Genomic DNA, 17,811 nt, shown 5'->3' with positions numbered 1-17,811 from the left:
TACAGAATCGGAATTTCCTAGGCATGGTAAGGCCTTGCTGTGTCTAATAATTGTCACTGCCAAAAAAGCAATTAGTAGAAAATGGAAATCAGTATTCAAACCTAGTGTACTAAAAGTAGTGAATATATAACAGAGATAAAACAAACTGGAAGTGAGATCTTTAGAAAAAGATAGGAGCAAACTAGATAGGAAAAAAATGGAAATTGTGGGAACAATACATACAAGGGAGGAATGAGGTTTAAACATCATTAGAACTTGAATGAGCTGTGTAATGTTTGATTGAAAAAGATTGGGTAGATTATAAGTGATGTATCATGTTTGCAACTGGGAGTGTGTCACTGTGGTTTGTGATGTAAAATGCTTGCAACTAGGATTGTGTTGGTGTGGATTGTTTTCATTTATATAAATGTATGATTGCCTATGTAGTAAGTGATGGTTTATAAAGATGCGTCTTGTTTACAAAAAGGCAGTAATTGAATAATTTATGTAATGTTGCTTAGGTTATATGATATATAGCAATAAATGTGAAGTAAAATGTTTGTTAATTATAGTGTGATTACTAGTATATGATAGTAAATTTATCTATGTCACAACTGATAATCCAATAAAGGGGTTTAAAAAAAGATTACCAGAAGAGGTGGAAGCAGAAGGGGTGGAAGCCAGAAACACAGCCTTTTAAAACCACAACAGGAAAAAGGTGGGAGGGATTCAGAAAAAATTCAAGCTCCAAGAATCAGACTATCTAGAGAGGGACCCAGTCAAATAAAGTAATTATTGTACCTCTAATCTTATGATGTTATGCTGCAGGTCAGTAAACCCAGGTAGGATAGAATTTCAGAAACTTTAGCTAACATCTCAGTGGGGTTGGGGCAAACACAATGAACAGGGGAAAAACAGTAGCAAAGTAAGCAAAAAGACACTGGAGGTGAATGATGAGTAGAGTATAAGACTGGCAGCAAAACTAAAATATCTGTAAAGTGAAGACATTACCATCATACCAATCCCCCACTTATAAACGGTTATTAAAGCTCAGAAGCGCACCAATCCTGGAGCAGAATTTACAATACTGCCACTACTGCAACTCTGCCACAGTCTGATTTGCAAGACAATGCAAATATTTACTAGTAACACTGCTTATGGAAAAACTGAGTAATAAATGTTTAAATGAAGCTCATATCTGTCTAGTCCATAATTCTGTCACGGTTGTGAATGAAAATACAAAACTGATGTCCTAAATAGGGTTCAGAATGCAAACTGCTAGCTTTTACAAGTAATTCTGCTTATGGAGGTAGAAGTGCAGTATAATGTATAAACAATGCCAAAATCTTACAGTGATTCACAATCTTCCCTCAGCTGCAAAGGAAACAAAAAGACTAATGTCCCAGAGCAAACTAAAAGAAATCCATACATATACCTTTTTTGGCTAAAACATTGAAAAAAGCAGAAAAGTACAAATGTTTCACAAGAGAGGTCAATATAAGTGCAGTTTAAAATATTTAAGAATACCTGCCATCAAGGTGACCAAACGTGTGTGTGTGTGTGGTAAGTTTCAAACTTATTTGCCATAACTAATTTTGAGTGACCCCCCCTGTCATCCTCTCCAAGACACCTGTTCTGTGTTCCCTTGCCTTCTTAAAATGCTGAGCGGTAATGAATGAATATGCTTCTTATATTGCACTTGAGCCATTAATTATCTGTTTCTCTAGTAGATGGTTCCTTAAACTAATAGTTAAGGGGTCTGCATTTCTGGTGTCCTTTGTTCAGTCAGTTATGACTCAGTATTGTGTATTATTTTAACTTTTGTTGACACACTGAAAACTTCCCTAAATGTTTAGATTAATACCATCACATTGCTTTCTGTTCGATAAACAAAAAAAATTCTGTACATATTTAGATTATTACCATCATATATGCTTTCTGTTGGATAAACAGAAAAAAAAGTAAGTATTCAAAGCATGTCTGTCTACTTTTTGAAAATATGTAGTTTTCCTATTTACTTGCTTTGGGCTCATTGATTGCTTAAAAGTAAATTCCCCTTAACAAAGCTTTTGTTTTAAAAACCCATTGATGTTATCTGTTGTAGTCATTATGTTGCATTCATTGTAATGTCTCATTTCAAGTTTTAGGGTATATTTCTTCTACAGCGATAGTTTGCGCTATTTTATGTGTGTGTGTGTGTGTGTGTGTGTGTATATATATATATATATATATATATATATATATATATATATATAATGTAGATAAATAGGCATTATTTTATGTGGTGCCATATTTGTTGTAAAAATTAAACAAAACAAAAAAAATTCTTGTTCTTTCAGGAGCATAGAGTTCCACTGCGATTGCTGCTATTGAAATGTTTTGGAGCTATGTGCAACCTGGATGCTGCTGTTATATCTGTGCTAGTTAACTCTGTCTTACCCATGGAACTAGCGAGAGATATGCAGACTAATACTCAAGGTAATTTTAACAATGCTTTTGCTTGTAATGCAGCTTGTTCTTTAGTTGGTTTGTTTTATTTCTTTCTACTGTTTCAGGAATTATAGCTAAGTAAATTAGGCTGCAAATATGGAGTGCAGGTTTTAAACCCATCCTTTCCCACTTGCATACTGTGTGACCTTGAACAATTTGCATTTGTGGTCTTGGGACTCACCTTTAAACAAATATTTTTTTTTCCAGTTTCATTACTTGGTAATCATAATGTTCCTGGTAAGTAATTTAATGAAACGGTGTTAGCCTTTTTCTTACTACCTCATGTAACATCATCTTTCCCCTAAAATGCCTGTCAACTGTTGATTTTAACGTACCACAGATATGTACTACTCCAGTTGTGTTCACCCCCCTCCCTGTTCTTGTTTTAGTGTTAATGTTGGTGGCTTTGAAATTGCCCGCCCCTCTTGTAGATTTGTATTTGGATACTCCTTCTGGGCCCATCTTATTTGCTCATTCAACTGAGTGCAGTGAGATCATATTCTGATTTCAGGCACTCCTAATGTGTACAAAGAGAGCATTTAGGAAGGACAACCCCTGTAGCCCCTTAATCCTGCTCTGTTCCCTCCCTCAAAAAAAAAAAAATCTATATTTTATTCAGCTGCTCTTACTGTAACTGTCTTAGTTGCTCTTCTACGTGCTGTTATCTGTTCAGTCGCTCTTACTCTGCACTTATTTCTGCTTGTTAGTAGCCTTCTAATTTACTGCCTTCTGCACTTGTTTTTTAGTCATTTGTTAATTTAATTGCATTTATTTTAACTGTATTTGCCGTAGTGTTGCTACATACTCGGGTGTGCTGGCCTGCACTGCAATTTGAATTGTATTTACTGTTGTTTTAGCTGCTTTTCTGTAACAAAGAAAAATTTCTAAGCTTGTTTCCTGCCTTTCCTGTAACTAGTCAAGTCCAGATACAGACTTGCTGTATCCAGGACTGTTGTTAAGTTTCTGAGCCCCCCCCCCCAAGCCTTTCTGTGTTGGAGGGAAGCCTTCTAGCTTATCAGTGGGAGTGGTAAGCACTAGGTAGCCTGTCTACCATGGGTAGAGTGGGTTTTGGCCCTGAAATTGCAGTTCATTGGCCATTTGGGCAGTTTTTCCATCTCTTTGTACTTAAAAGCCTGTTTTGCGTATGGTCCCCGCCTTTCCTATAACTAGTGTAGTCCAGGTACAGATTTGCTTTATCCAGGACTGTTGATAAGCTTCTGAGCCTCCCAAGCCCTTCTGTGTTGGAGAGAAGCCTTCTAGCTTATCAGTGGGAGTGGTAAGCACTAAGTAACCTATCTACCACAGGAGGAGTGGTTTCTGGCCCAGAAATTAGTTTATTGGCCGTTTGGGAAGCTTTTCCATCTCTTTCAACCTTCTGATTTAAAAGCCTCTGTTTGCGCTCGTTTCCAGCCTTTCCTTTTACTAGTCTAGCCCAGGTACAGATTTGCTGTATCCAGGACTCTTTGTAAGCTTCTGAGCCCCCAAGCCTTTCCATGTTAGAGGGAAGCTTTCTAGCTTATCAGTGGGAGTGGTAAGCATCAGGTAGCCTATCTACCACAAGAGGAGTGGTCCCTGGCCCAGAAATTGTAGCTACTGGCTGTTTGAGCAGTTTTTTTCCATCTCTTTCAACTTTCTGGTTTGAAAGCCACACTTGTGCCCATTTCCTGCCTTTCCTATAACTAGCCTAGTCCGGTTACAGAGTTGCTATATCCAGTATTGTTAGTAAGCTTCTCAGCACCCCCAAGCCTTTCTGTGTTGGAGGGAAGCCTTCTAGCATATCAGTGGGAGTGGCAAGCACTAGGTAGACTATCCTCCATGGGAAGAGTGAGTTTTGGCCCAGAAATTGTAGTTTATATGGCCATTTGGCCAGTTTTCCATCTCTTTCAACTTGCTGGCTTAAAAGCCTGTGTTTGTGCTTGTTCCCTGCCTTTCCTGTAACTAGTCTAGTCCAGGTACAGATTTGCTGTATCCAGGACTCTTTGCAAGCTTCTGAGCTCCCCCAAGCCTTTCTGTGTTGGAGGGAAGCCTTTTAGCTTATCAATGGGAGTGGTAATCATTAGGTAACCTGTCTACCACAAGAGGAGTGGTTCCTGGCCCAGAAATTGTAGCTATTGGCCGTTTGGGCAGTTTTTTTCCATCTCTTTCAACGTTCTGGTTTAAAAGCCGCACTTGCGCTTGTTTCCCACCTTTCCTGTAACTAGCCTAGTCCAGATACAGAGTTGCTGTATCTAGGACTGTTGGTAAGCTTCTGAGTCCCACAAGCCTTTCTGTGTTGGAGGAAAGCCTTCTAGCTTATCAGTGGGAGTGGTAAGCACTAGGTAGCCTGTCTACCACGAGAGGAGAGGTTCTTGGCCCAGAAATTGTAGTTTATTGACCATTTGGACAGTCTGTCCATCTCTTTCAACTTTCTGGTTTAAAAGACCACATCTGTGCTTGTTTCCCATCTTTCCTGTAACTAACCTATTGGGTAGCACTAGAAAGCCTTAGACTGATACAAGACTTCTAGCTTAGAAGAGAGACTTTGGAGTGATTAAGTATCAATTTCCTGTACTTTCTTGCTGTACTTAACTGTTTTCCACCTAAACGCAGATTGTCCAATGTTTATTGTGATTTAAAAGCTTGTTATTTCACATATTGTACTTATTTGACTGCCTTCACTTTTAAAAATTGTTTTTTGTTTAAATAATTTGTTTTTAACTGTTGTAGGCTACACACTAAAGTGCGATAGCCTTTTCTGATCGTTTGTAGTCATTTAAAGCTGTTTCAAGTGTATTTTTTTTTTACTGTTTTTGCCTTATCTTTTCAAAAAAACAAAAAATAATTCCTTGTTTCCCGCCTTTCTAAGCTAGTATAGTCCAGTTTTCAGGCTAGTGCTGAATTCAGGGCTGTGATACTAGTTTCTGAGTTGCCCATACCTTACTTGGATAGAAGGAAGTTTCTCTGTTCACCTGTGAGAGGTGTGAGCTTTGAGCAACCTATCTGTCCCTGGAGGAGTGGTTCTAGCCCAGGAGTTAGTAGTTTATTGGCCATTTTGGGCTAATTTCTATCTCTTTCATTTCCCTACTATTAAAACCGTGTTTTCACTGTTTTGCATACCGGGCAGCGCCGGTTAGCTACGGTTAAATTATTTCTGGCTTCACTAAGTCTCCTTTTCAGTTTTTCCCTTGAAACTAGTCTAACTCTCAACCTAAGCACTCAGAAAGCATCTTACAGCCCAGCACTTGCTCAGACCTAATAGCAAGCACTAATATACCCTGACACTGATTAGGCTCTTTATTTACCCCTCACCAACCAAGCGACTAAGCAGCTCACCCTACTATTCAGGCTTGACCAAAGGACAATTTCAGGTGCACTCTCCAGTCCAGCTGGTGAATCTGGATATCCTGAGGCAATGTTACAACTGCCTCATGTACACAGACAACCCTCTCCTCCTACTACAAAACACTAACATATGCGAGAAATGCAATTATACAGCCAAACTGGAAGCTAAGCTGTCTCCACCTGAGACTGGAACAGACAGTCAAGAGGAGAAGGTTAACACTTGCACCACACCTCCAGCCGCACACTGACATACTAAAACAGCACTGGCAAAAAATACACATAAATACACAAAATCATACTCGGGGGCTCTAAATAAAAACCTGCAAAAGCATCAGAGACCTCCAAAGCAGACACCAAAACAACCTGCACCTCCCATCACAAACCAGACAACACATAAAACACAAAATCAGTGTGCCGCACAATCACAGCCCTTAAGGCGAAATAACATACCTAACACACTAGTAATAGGTGACTCTATAGTCCGGCACACTGACGTCCCACTCACTAGGCTGGACAAGCAGAAGGTTACTGTTAGCTGCCTCTCGGGAGCCAGAATCCGCCACATAACACAAGAACTCAGGTCACTCCAGAACAAGTACAAATATGATTTTGTCATTGTTCATGTTGGTGTGAATGACCTGAGATGTACCTCCCTGGACTACATGAAAAAAGACATGGGAGAGCTCTCTGATCATGTAGCCCAGGCTGGTATGACCCTAACTCTGAGTAGCATCCTGCCCTCACCAAGAATGATACCTCAGTATAAAGAAAAAATTATCATTTTCAACAATTGGCTAAGCTTCTGGTGTCATTCAAAGGGGATCCAGTGTCTGTCAGCCTGGGACGACATGCTTGATAAGCCACGTTGCTTCTCAAGAGACAGCTTGCACCTGTCACCCCTAGGCTTTCGAATACTGGCCAAGGCTCTTTCTGCCCCCATAGTGCCTTTTTTAGGCAAGGCTCAAAAGTCAAACCCACCTCCGTAAACAGCACAATTAACAAGAAACTGAGGGTTATGCTACTCAACGCCAGGAGTTTAATTCTCAAAATGCACGCGCTCGAAGCACTCCTCAGTATGGAGAACGTTGACATCTGTGCAGTAACTGAAACCTGGTTCAAGGCTCCAGAGAGCACCCCAGCACTACCGGGCTACAACTCATGCCACATGTTTCGGCCACAGAACATGGACCGAAACACAAAAGGAGAGGGTGTATCCATATTCATCAAGGATACCTACACCTCCAGGTTAGTTGCGTAGCATGATACCTCTGAGATCATCCATGTGCAGCTAACATCCGGCAAATCTGCAATGCAAATTGTGGCCTGCTACAGATCACCCTCCATGACCCAGGACCACCACTCCACCTTTCTGCAGACAATGGAAAACATGAAGGTCCTACCGAACACCCTGACATTGGGTGATTTCAATTACCCTACCATTCACTGTGAAAACTTCTCGAGTACAAACTCCCAGGCTCAGCGCTTCCTGGAATTCATCAACTCAAATGCCCTGGATCAGCTGGTAAACTCCCCTACCAGAGGTGAAAACATATTGGACCTGGTCATCACCAGCATGAGACAAGTGTTCCACACCGGAGGTCAACCCGTCACTGGTTAGATCAGGCCATAAACTAATCACTCTGGATGTCCACACCCCACCACCACCCCCAACTAAGGAAACCACAGTAAAACAAACTTTTCTAAAGCCAACTTCACCTTAAGACAGAGGTGGTAAGTTTCACAGCCCCCATGCTAAAGGACAATGCTGCCCAAGATGCAAAAACATTTACAAATGCACTCTATAAGCACCTACAAGGATGCATGGATTGTGCCATCCCTAGCAAAACCAAGACTCACTCCTCTAAGAGAAGGAAACCAGTTTGGTGGACCCCTGCCATAAACAGGCTATACAATAGAAGTAAGAAATGAGTTCAGAAAAAAAGCAAATCCCATGAAGGAAAGACATGCTTGATCAGTATCGGTAAGAAACTAAGGACCCTTATGAAATCATCCAAGGCTAACTTCGAAAGAAAAATAGCCAAGGATTCAAAAGATAACCACAAAGCCTTCTTTAGCTATGTAAAAAATCTAAGTGGCAACTCGCAGATATGCACTGAACTAGTGCAAAATAGCACAAAATATACTGAACCTACTGATATTGCCAACATCCTGGCAGATAGATTCAGTGCAAACTTCACCCCCCTCTCACCTCCAAAAGGGCACACAACAATACCGGAAAAGTGTAGTGCCCCAAAAATCACAGACGCACAGGTGAAAACAGCCCTTTCAAAATCCGAAAACACAGCGTCAGTGGGACCGGATGGTGTCCCAGGCTGTGCCTTGCATGAACTACAGAATGAACTAACCCCCCCACCTAAACACGCCGTTTAACCTCAGCCTCTCCACAGGCTACGTGCCCATAGAATGGAGCACAGCAACGGTTATTCCTCTCCACAAAAGAGGGTCCACACCTGACCCTGGTAACTGTCGCCCCATAAGCCTGACTAGCCTGGCCTGCAAGGCAATGGAGCGCATCATTATGGAACTCATTAACAAAGACATTGAGAACTTCCAAACATTTGACCTGACCCAGTTCAGCTTTAAGGGCAGATCATGCCTAGTAAACCTGGTTGACTTCTTTGAGACAGTCACCAAGGCCATAGACAAGGGAAAGGTGGTTCACACAGCCTACCTTGACCTCGCCAAGGCTTTTGACACCATTCCCCACTCTGGTATTACAGAAAAACTCACCAGCCTGAACATAAACCCCTATGTCATGAGATGGGTTGCCAACTAGCTTACAGACAGAACTCACACGGTAAGAATAGCGGGCTCCAGGTCCGACTCTAAACTAGTCACAAGTAGTGTCCCGCAAGGCTCGGTCCTGGGACCCCTACTGTTCGGCATATACTTCTCAGAAGTATAGGCAAACACAGGAGGATTATGGCTTACCAAGTTCGCCGATGACTGCAAACTGGGAGCCATAATTGACTCTCTGGCTGACACAGACATCCTCCAAAAGAGCCTTACTGAGACACGGACACCTGGTGTCAAAGTCATGGCCTCAAGCTAAATGCCAAAAAATGCATAGTCATCCCATTTGGGAAAAACAAAACACCCACAAATTACCACATAGGTGGCAGCCCCCTTAATATAGAAGAGGTAATAAGAGATCTGGGGACCCAGGTAGATAGTAATCTCTCCTCTGACAATCATTGCCAAAGTAATTAGGAAATCCTTCTATGTGGCCCATCTAATTACTAAAGGATTCGCATCTAGAAATAAAGAGGTTATAGTGCCCCTCTACTTGTCATCATTAGACCCATCATAGAGTACAATGACCCATTTGGGATGTACCTCACAAGACAGTGCCAGCAGCAGGAAGACCACAAAAGTACCTCACCAAGAGGATTACTGGCCTCAAACATATGTCCTATGCAGCCCGACTGAAAAAACTCCAGCTGTACTCAGTGGCATATCGCTTACTCAGAGGTGATCTCTGCCTGACTTACAAAGCCATGTCCAACTCAGAATTGATGGATATGCTCAACCTAAAGAAATCCAAGTCACTGCGAGCCACGCGCTCTAGTGAGCTAAACTTCCCCACAGCAATCAATAGAACATGCCTGAGGGATAGATTCCTATCACAGAGACTCCCCATGCTTTGGAACAAAATTCCAAATTACATCAGGCAGAGCCCCTCACTAACACTCTTCAAGAGAAACCTTGACGAGTGGATGGGTAACAGAAAATACACCCCTGGGATCACTTCATTGGCTCTGCTTGACAGAGGATCAGTTAATTAATAAATGGGGCGGCGAAAGCCGGCACACCCTGGCTAGGCTTATAAATGCCCTCGGGCAGATAGCTTAGTAGCTACCTATGAACTTATGAAGTTGTCTTCTGCTTGCAGACCTCAATAAAAACGGGAAATACTGGTCTTTTTCTCTACTAAGAGGATTATGCAGTGACATCAGCATCTGGTGCTCAGACTTTCATAGCATTTTCATGTCCATTGCTTCACACACATCTAATATCATAGCCTTCTTTCACTGATTTCCTGTAGATACAATTTACTGTTCCCCAGGGAAAAGGCTTTAGTGCTGTTACTGCCTCGTATTATGCATCAGTACTTGGGTTTCTTTTCTGAATCTATTTAAGTGTTGTTACTTGTGACAACACTGCTGGTACTGCTGTGTAATGAGTCTACTTAGTATTACACAAATGGACCAAACACCCTTCTTGATGAATCCTTGATTGGTTTTGTTTCCTCCATTCATCATGTCTGTCAGTTCTTTTCTGTAAAATACTCCGTTCAGTAACTTTAGTGAACCTATACAGTGCTTTAACTTAACCTGATGGTTGCATAAGCATGTACATCACTAAAGTCCCCTATTTTGTTTTCTGCTGTCTTAAAGTTTAGGTCTCATTCCTTGTTATTAGTAAGGTCCTGTATATGCTTGCCAAAAGAGCAAAATAAGTGTGACTGTCAGTTCTCCTGACAATCTGGCATTGCTTGTGCTCTGTTATGGAGGAGCACAGCACTGACAGCTGTCGCAGGAGCTAACCGTAAAAACAAGCTACTGGCAAATGAGGGTCAGGTTGTTGGAGTACTTTACAGGCAAGAAATTGCAGTGGTAGACAGTTCGAATGGAGACCATCAAGAGGGTACATATCTCAGTTATGTGCTTAAGTTGGTACACTGGCACAAGCACACTCAGTCGTCAGGTCTTGCCTGAATATTCTTGTCTTATCCTATCCAGCCATCCTTCTGAACTCTGCAGCTAGTTAGGTCACCATCTAGTGAGTGTTTCAGAACAAACTGGTCTTCGTCTCTGGTAGTGAATGTGGATGAACAGGATGGAGGAAGGTATGCCCTTGACTTTACGTAGGGAGAATCCCAAGGATCATATGTTGTCCTGCTTCCATATCTTCAGCTGGATCTTATCAACCAACCTGAGATTGTAAAGTGGTATCTTGAGTCATGTGCTATTGATTAGTGACACTTGGGACTGAGGACTGTCCTAAGTCCAGCCACCAAGCCCATATCCATTGGATGGCCTAGTGAAAGAGGATTATGGAGGTCATCTCACACCACGGCTTACATGTCAAAAGTCTAGACATCAAACTGATGCTTTATGTCTTTAGATAACTTGAGTCTTGGGTGCAGGAATGCATCATTAGGTAGTTAGTTTAAGTATCTGCATCATAGCTGGCACAAGCCTTTCCTTACCACTTGTTGGCTTTGGGGACCATTCAGTCAAATCCTCTTTCCTGATGTTTAATGTATTAAGCAAAGGGAGCAAATTTGTTCCAACGTTTTTTCCAACTTTTGCTGATATTTATTTAGAAGTTAAGGCATTCATTCGTAAACTTTTGTTGAGAGTATATTTCAAAAAATTTGTTAGTTTGAATGTTTTAAATGAAGATCATGATAAATGTTCTGAAGAAATTGAACTTGATGTGAGTTTAATGAATTTATCCATATATAATTATGAATACAATGAATGTGATTTTGATGAAAATAATGACTGTTCAGTTTGTTCTGAATCTGATATTGTTTCTAATGTTAATTATTTGACTGGTTATGGTAAGTTGGAGATGCCTAAATTTAAAAATGTTAAAAGTAATTTCACACCAGTCATTTCAGTTCCAGCTATTACAATCTTCCAGAAGGTGCTTCTTAAAGAAACGGAGGCATTATTCATGGAATTTTGTAAGGAAAAAAAACATTTTAATCTAAATAGAAAGGAATGGGAAGCCTTAAAAAGTCTCAAAGGCTTAAAAGATCAGTATATTTTCAAGTGTGCTGATAAAGGGGGGTAATTGGGTTATTTTGAACAGACCTGACTACTGTAGGATGGTCTATAGACTACTTTCTAATGGTGAAGAATATAAAAAGCTTGAAGGTGATCCCCTTAAAGCTTATAATGAAGGATTGTTATTTTTATTGGAAAGGGGAGAACGACTAGGATTTTTTTCACAAAGTGATGTCAAAAAGATGTATGTTAAAGATCCGACCACACCTATATTATATGCTTTACCAAAAGTCCACAAAGATCTGGTTGAGCCTCCTGGGAGGCCTATAGTTTCAGGGATAGGCTCCTTTATGGAGAATGTTAACATTTTTTTGGACTCTCAGTTAAAAGTCCATTTAAATAAGATCAGTGCTCATATCAGCAATACTCAAGATTTGATTGATGTTATTTCTAAGATTAGTTGGAATAACGACTATTATTGGGTGACAATCGACGTCAAATCTTTGTACACCAACATTGATAAAAGGTGGGGACTTGAGGCTATTTACAATATATTAGGTGAGGGTCCTAGGACCAACTTTTTGATTACACTATTAGAATTTTGCTTAACCCATAACTACTTCAAGTTTAATAATGAATATTTTTTACAAATCAAGGGAACAGCAATGGGAGCAGCCTTTGCTCCTGTGTATGCTGTTTTATATATGGATTTCTTTGAAAAGAGATTCTTATATCCCAGTGAATTTTTCAAGTATAAGGTAGTTTTATACAAGCGCTTCATTGATGATTTAATTTTCATCTGTAAGGGGGACATGTATGAATTTTGTGATTTTTTTGAAATTCTGAACGACAATGAACATAATCTTTCATTTTCTTATGAAATGAATAGAAATGAAATAAATTATTTGGATCTAACTTTATTCATAAGAAATAATGTTGTTGAGTTCAGACCATTTAGAAAGAGCACGTCAGTTAACATGTTTTTGCATGCTTCCAGCATGCATCCCCCTCACTTGCTGAAAGCTTTACCTTTTGGGGAATTTAAAAGAATTCATTCACATACTAGCATGGAGTGTGAGTTGGGTTATGAGTTAAATGAGGTTTATCTGAAACTAATGGAAAGAGGGTATGATAAAAAACAGTTGTTAGATGTTATGGACAAAGCGATAAATAAGAACAAGGACAGACATCCTATTAAGTTCAAATCGGATGTTTCTGGTCCTTTAAAAAAGGAAAGAAATGTGGAGGATATATTCTTTGTGACCAAGTACACAACTTTTTCTGAAAAATTTGTTTCTTTAATCAAAAGATTTTGGTACTTGGTCAGTGAAGATGAAGGTATAGGTGAACTTTTTCCATACCACATTACATTTTCGTTTAAAAAAGGAAAAAAATTAAAGGAGATACTAAATAATAACTGTTGTAATAAAAAAGTTCCCCAGGCCATTAGTGTAGGAACATTTAGATGTGGTTCTTGTAGTCTTTGTGATAGGGTTATTAATATTAATTCTATCAATAATATCAACCATACCCCTAGGCATTACTTTAATTGCAAATCCATTGGAGTTGTGTATGCTTTAACTTGTAGTTGTCATAACATTTGGTGTATTGGACAAACGAAGAGAATGGTCAGAGTTAGGATTTTGGAACATTTGAGGGATGTTCGAAATTCGAATTTATTTAGCCCTGTAGCCAAGCATTTTTTTGAAATTCATGAGGGGAAAACTGATGGTTTAAAATATGGAGTTTTAGGGAAGCCTTTCATTAATAGTGGTGAAAATGTTTCTAATAAGCTATTAGAGTTGGAAACTAGGATGATTCTGAAGTTCAACACTTTAAAACCTTTTGGTTTAAATTTAGAATTGGGCATTTGATGGAGTTCAATTATTAATAAAATTTGGAAATAATTCTGTAAATAATTTATAAATATTGTATTTAATTTGTATATAAGTTTATGAAGAATGTATTGTTCCAATATATGTATTTATTTGTGATATTTATTATAATTCACAAGGTCACTTTAAATGTTTCTTCTTTTGTGATATTTATTGGAAAATTGATTAATTGATTGTTTGAACATTTATTATAAAAGCTGACATTGTGCATCAATTAATTGTGATCCTTGAAGGCGAATTGCCGAGGTACCAGATCATTTCACATTAAAGGAGAAGAAAAGTACTGGCTGTTTGGTGTGTTGCTCCTCTTTCCTGATTAACTGATACTAGTCTGTCACACATGCACAACAACATACAGTTGTGGATATAGTAAGCTATGGAACTCCATCACACTTTAGATCCTCTGAGCTGAAGTATTTTGATGCCATGCTGAGATAGAGAAACACATCCCTCCATCCAGATATCCTCCAAATATCATTTGCTGTGGAGACACCATCAGGCTTATGAGAAACAGCATGTACCGGCTTTGGATCCCCACCCTTTCCCCCTTGAAGTGCCTGGTAGAGTGTCTGTGAAAGAAGCCAGAGGGGCTGGTCCAGCAAGAAACAATTCATCAGAGGCCCTCTCACTTCACTTACCGAAGTTGGTTTTCCAAACCACTTCATCAGCAGTGCTAACGTATTGATGTTAGTATCCCTGAGAGTGTTCATGGGGCTGGATAAGTGTGAATTCAGAAATGGAGTCACTGAGCTCCAAACAACTGCAGTTCCACCACCCCAACACACATGCATACACATACTTACACAGACAGTGCCTCAAAGAAAGTTTATTGAAGATAGGCAGGCATACAAATTAAAAAAAAAAAAACACTTGTTTCTCAAATTTTGAAGGACAAAAGTTTGAGGGGGTGCTTTCTTCCTTCTTAGTTGATCACTAAGCACTCCTGTCTCTTAGAGAGAGAGAGACAGACAGGCAGACACACAGACAGACACACACACATGTATATAAAAATGCATATGTGTGTATATATCTGTGTATCTCTGCACATGCATATTTATATCTGTCTGTATACTGCTGTATTCCATGTTTGTATAGGTATCATTTTTTGATAAGTGCATGTAATGTGTGTGTGTATATATATATATATATATATATATATATATATGTGTGTGTGTGTGTGTGTGTGTGTGTAAATAATATACATAGATATATATGTGCGTGTATGTATTATTTCCCAAACCAAGCAGAAACTTCACAGTGTGGAGGGTGTGAAGTTCACTCCTTGAAATATGTTATGCACCTATTTCACCAATAAAAAACGAACTTTAAAATTCGTACTACATAATAATAAAATAGTAGGTAGTCCACATTTGAGTTAAAAATGGAATTTCCTTTATTAAAACACACAAGTGATCCTAGTTGAGTATAATGAAAAACATTAAATACATTCATTATTTATAAATAATCAGGTTATTTGGAGCAAGGGAGTGGTTACAGAGGGTGGTTCTGTTAAGACCAATAAAAGCATTAAACTCATTTATTTAACTAAGTCCTCCTTCCCCCTTAACGCCATAGTGTAAACTGAGACTGTGCTACCTTAGAACTGAAACTAAAAAGCTAGAGACAGATTAAAATATATAATATAAGAACAGCTTATTAAGACTAACCTACTAATTCAAACTTGAAGAAACCAACTCTAACAAAATGACTAACAAAAAGATCTGCCACTAGACATCTATCAGAATAAATATTAGAAACTTATAAACTGAAACACTTTTAATAAAGATCGCTTTCGTACCAAATAAATACTTCATCAGGTTTGTGTGTAAAAAAAAAGTATTGTAATATTAATGAACGTGTATAAATCTGCAAGTGAACACCTAACTAGGCTGAAAGCCATGGCTATAATTGGTAAGGTGGAAATACAGTGAAAAATGTTAAACATAAAGCATTAAGGCCCTGGAGATCTGTTCAAGTGTGGCATCTAATTAAAAAGCATTTGGTTTGAATGAGTAAAAGTATCAGAAAACAGCACCAGTATCAGTTATTTTCATTGTAAAATATTTGCAAAATGTTTGATATTTGTTTATAACAATGTTAGCACGTAGTGTCAGCATTAATCAGTCCCATGTCAGACTTTTAATAGTCTTTTAAACAGTGTGGAGCAATAATAATTAAGCCTGGGTTTTCTAAAAAGAGTTCAGTTTCAGCCGCCACAGTAGTTCACTTTTTTCTAAAAGATTATGGAAGTCTCTTTCCAGTTCCAAAAGGGCGACATGATAGATAATTTGAAATTTAAAGCCAGTGTGTCTTTTGTGAAGCTGCAGGTGCTGGGCTGGTGCATTATTATTGCACTTAGCTCTAATTTCACAATGATGGCCAGGAATCTTTCTTTCAAGTCTGTTAGGGTTTTCCCCACATAAAATGCTTCACAGTCATTGCAGCTTGCCCTGTAAACCACCTGCATTGAATGACAGTCACCTCCTGCATTGGTTTTAATCAGTTTCTTTAAATGTGGGTATTAAATCATGTCTTCCTCCTGTATGCGCTGACAAAAACACAGTTGGTTCCACACTTACTGGGACATGTATCCAGTGGTCTGGGCCTACCTTCAACCCAGCTCCTGATTTTTCTGTCTTTCCTATACACTAAGGAAGGAGTTTCTCCAATGATGTCCATTAGACACGAGCTTTCAGTAGTTATGGCTCAGTTCTCTCTATTAATATTATATTAATGATCTTGTGATAGTCAACAGTAAAAGTCAAGATACACCTTTTTTTAAATTTGTTTTCCATGGATTTCTTAAACACCCTTTTTAAGGACTGTTAAGTGCCAGGGAATTTATACTTTTTAGTTCAATTATAGGTTCCAGAATGCTTCTTAACATATTGCCTTCGTATCCCCTCACCAAAAAATCATTTTCAAGATCATTTATGTTCTTAAGGAAAGGTTCCATTTTCTTGGTGATCCTGGCCAACCTATAGCCCTGGAATTTAACTTTATATTTTGTCCTGGTGGGATGGAAACTGTTAATCTGAAGTAGGCACTTCATTTGTCAGCAACCTTTGGGATACGGATCCGATCTCGGACCCGAGCCGGCAACTTCTACCACAGCATAGATCCGAGCTCCTAGCTCCTCCCTTTACCCATAATCCCCTGCCAACCCTGACTGACCCCAGATCTAGTTTGCCGCACTTCAAGCTACAAGCTAGGTTCCTGAGCTCCTGGTTGATCGAAACTTTATGAGGAAAAAATGTCTATTTTCTTCCTTTTTTCTTTTGCTGTGAGTGAGAGTGATTGATTACGTACCCTATAGCCCTTTTTAGCTAACTAAATTTTATTTTTTTGTGATCCTTTTTCTCCTCCCTTCCTTGCTGGTCGTGGTGTGTGTAGGGGCCTAGTGAGTGTGTTTTCCCTTTATTTAAAATGTCAGAGGCCCCTAAAGCCATTTTTTCTAAGTGCACTGAGTGTGGCCATAAGCTTTCACCGGCGGATGGCCACACTCGGTCAAGTGCCTTGGGGTTGAACACCTCTCCTCTGGATGCGCGATTTGCGCGGCGTTCAACCCCAGGGCACTTAAGGACCGAAGGTCGAAGCTGATTCTGACGGGCCTTTTGCCCCCAGATCAGGCTCCGGCCTCCGGTACTTCTGTGGCCGCTATCAAGCCCTCTGTGGCGGACACTCCTGCCTCCCTCTCTCCGGTCGGGACTCAACCTCCCGCTTTGGCTCCGGAGGAGTGGGAGGCCAAGAAAGATAAGCGGAGAGAGAAGCACCATAAGCGGTGGGCCGAGGACTCCTCCTCGGCCCCGTCTGCCAAACGGGCTTCTCCCTCCAGGACGTCTGGATCGCCTCCTCCTCAAATCCGATCCCCTTACTTCTCACCAGGACCCGAGGAAGGGGTGACCCGGTCCTCGTCGAGGTCATTGAGGTGGCACTCCAGGCCTGCCTCGGTTGTCTCTTCGAGGTCCACTTATAGCATGTCGGATGCAGACATGGACCGGATGATGAGGAGGTTCATCCAGGCCCAGCTGCAGATGGGAGTGCTCTTGCCTCCCCCCCCCCCCCCGGGGGGGAGCTTGACCCCATTCTTTGCTCCAATCGCTCCTTCTCTGACCCGTTTTCCGGGTTCGGAGCATTCGGAGCCGAGTCGCGTTGGATCCGGGCGTGGGTCGGAGCCGACAGTGCTGGGCACTTCAGCTCCGACTGTTCCCTCGAGTTTGTCGGATCCGACCTCTCGGAGCCGCGGGCCGAGCTTCGGATCCGAGGGATTCGGTGTGCCTTCGGCTCCGTCCCTGTTGGAGCATGCGGGTCCTTCGGATCCGATGGTCTCAGCCCCGGGTCCGGTCCCCGCTTCGGATCCGGGCGGG

At 40.5% G+C, this 17,811-nt stretch overlaps 1 protein-coding gene across 1 annotated transcript in view; it reads left to right on the top strand.

Moving 5' to 3' along the window:
• NCKIPSD (NCK interacting protein with SH3 domain) overlaps nucleotides 1-17,811 on the top strand; it is a 1,945,114-nt gene that overhangs the window by 1,260,901 nt on the left and 666,402 nt on the right. The window contains exon 8 of the mRNA XM_044078525.1: nucleotides 2,319-2,457. Coding sequence (XP_043934460.1) covers nucleotides 2,319-2,457 — 139 coding nt within the window. The remainder of the gene's footprint in view (nucleotides 1-2,318; nucleotides 2,458-17,811) is intronic.

The sequence above is a fragment of the Protopterus annectens genome, chromosome 7.part1 (genome assembly GCF_019279795.1).
Source record: "Protopterus annectens isolate FY-2018-M chromosome 7.part1, PAN1.0, whole genome shotgun sequence".
Lineage (NCBI taxonomy): Eukaryota > Metazoa > Chordata > Ceratodontiformes > Protopteridae > Protopterus > Protopterus annectens.
This window is presented reverse-complemented; position numbering and strand designations above follow the sequence as displayed.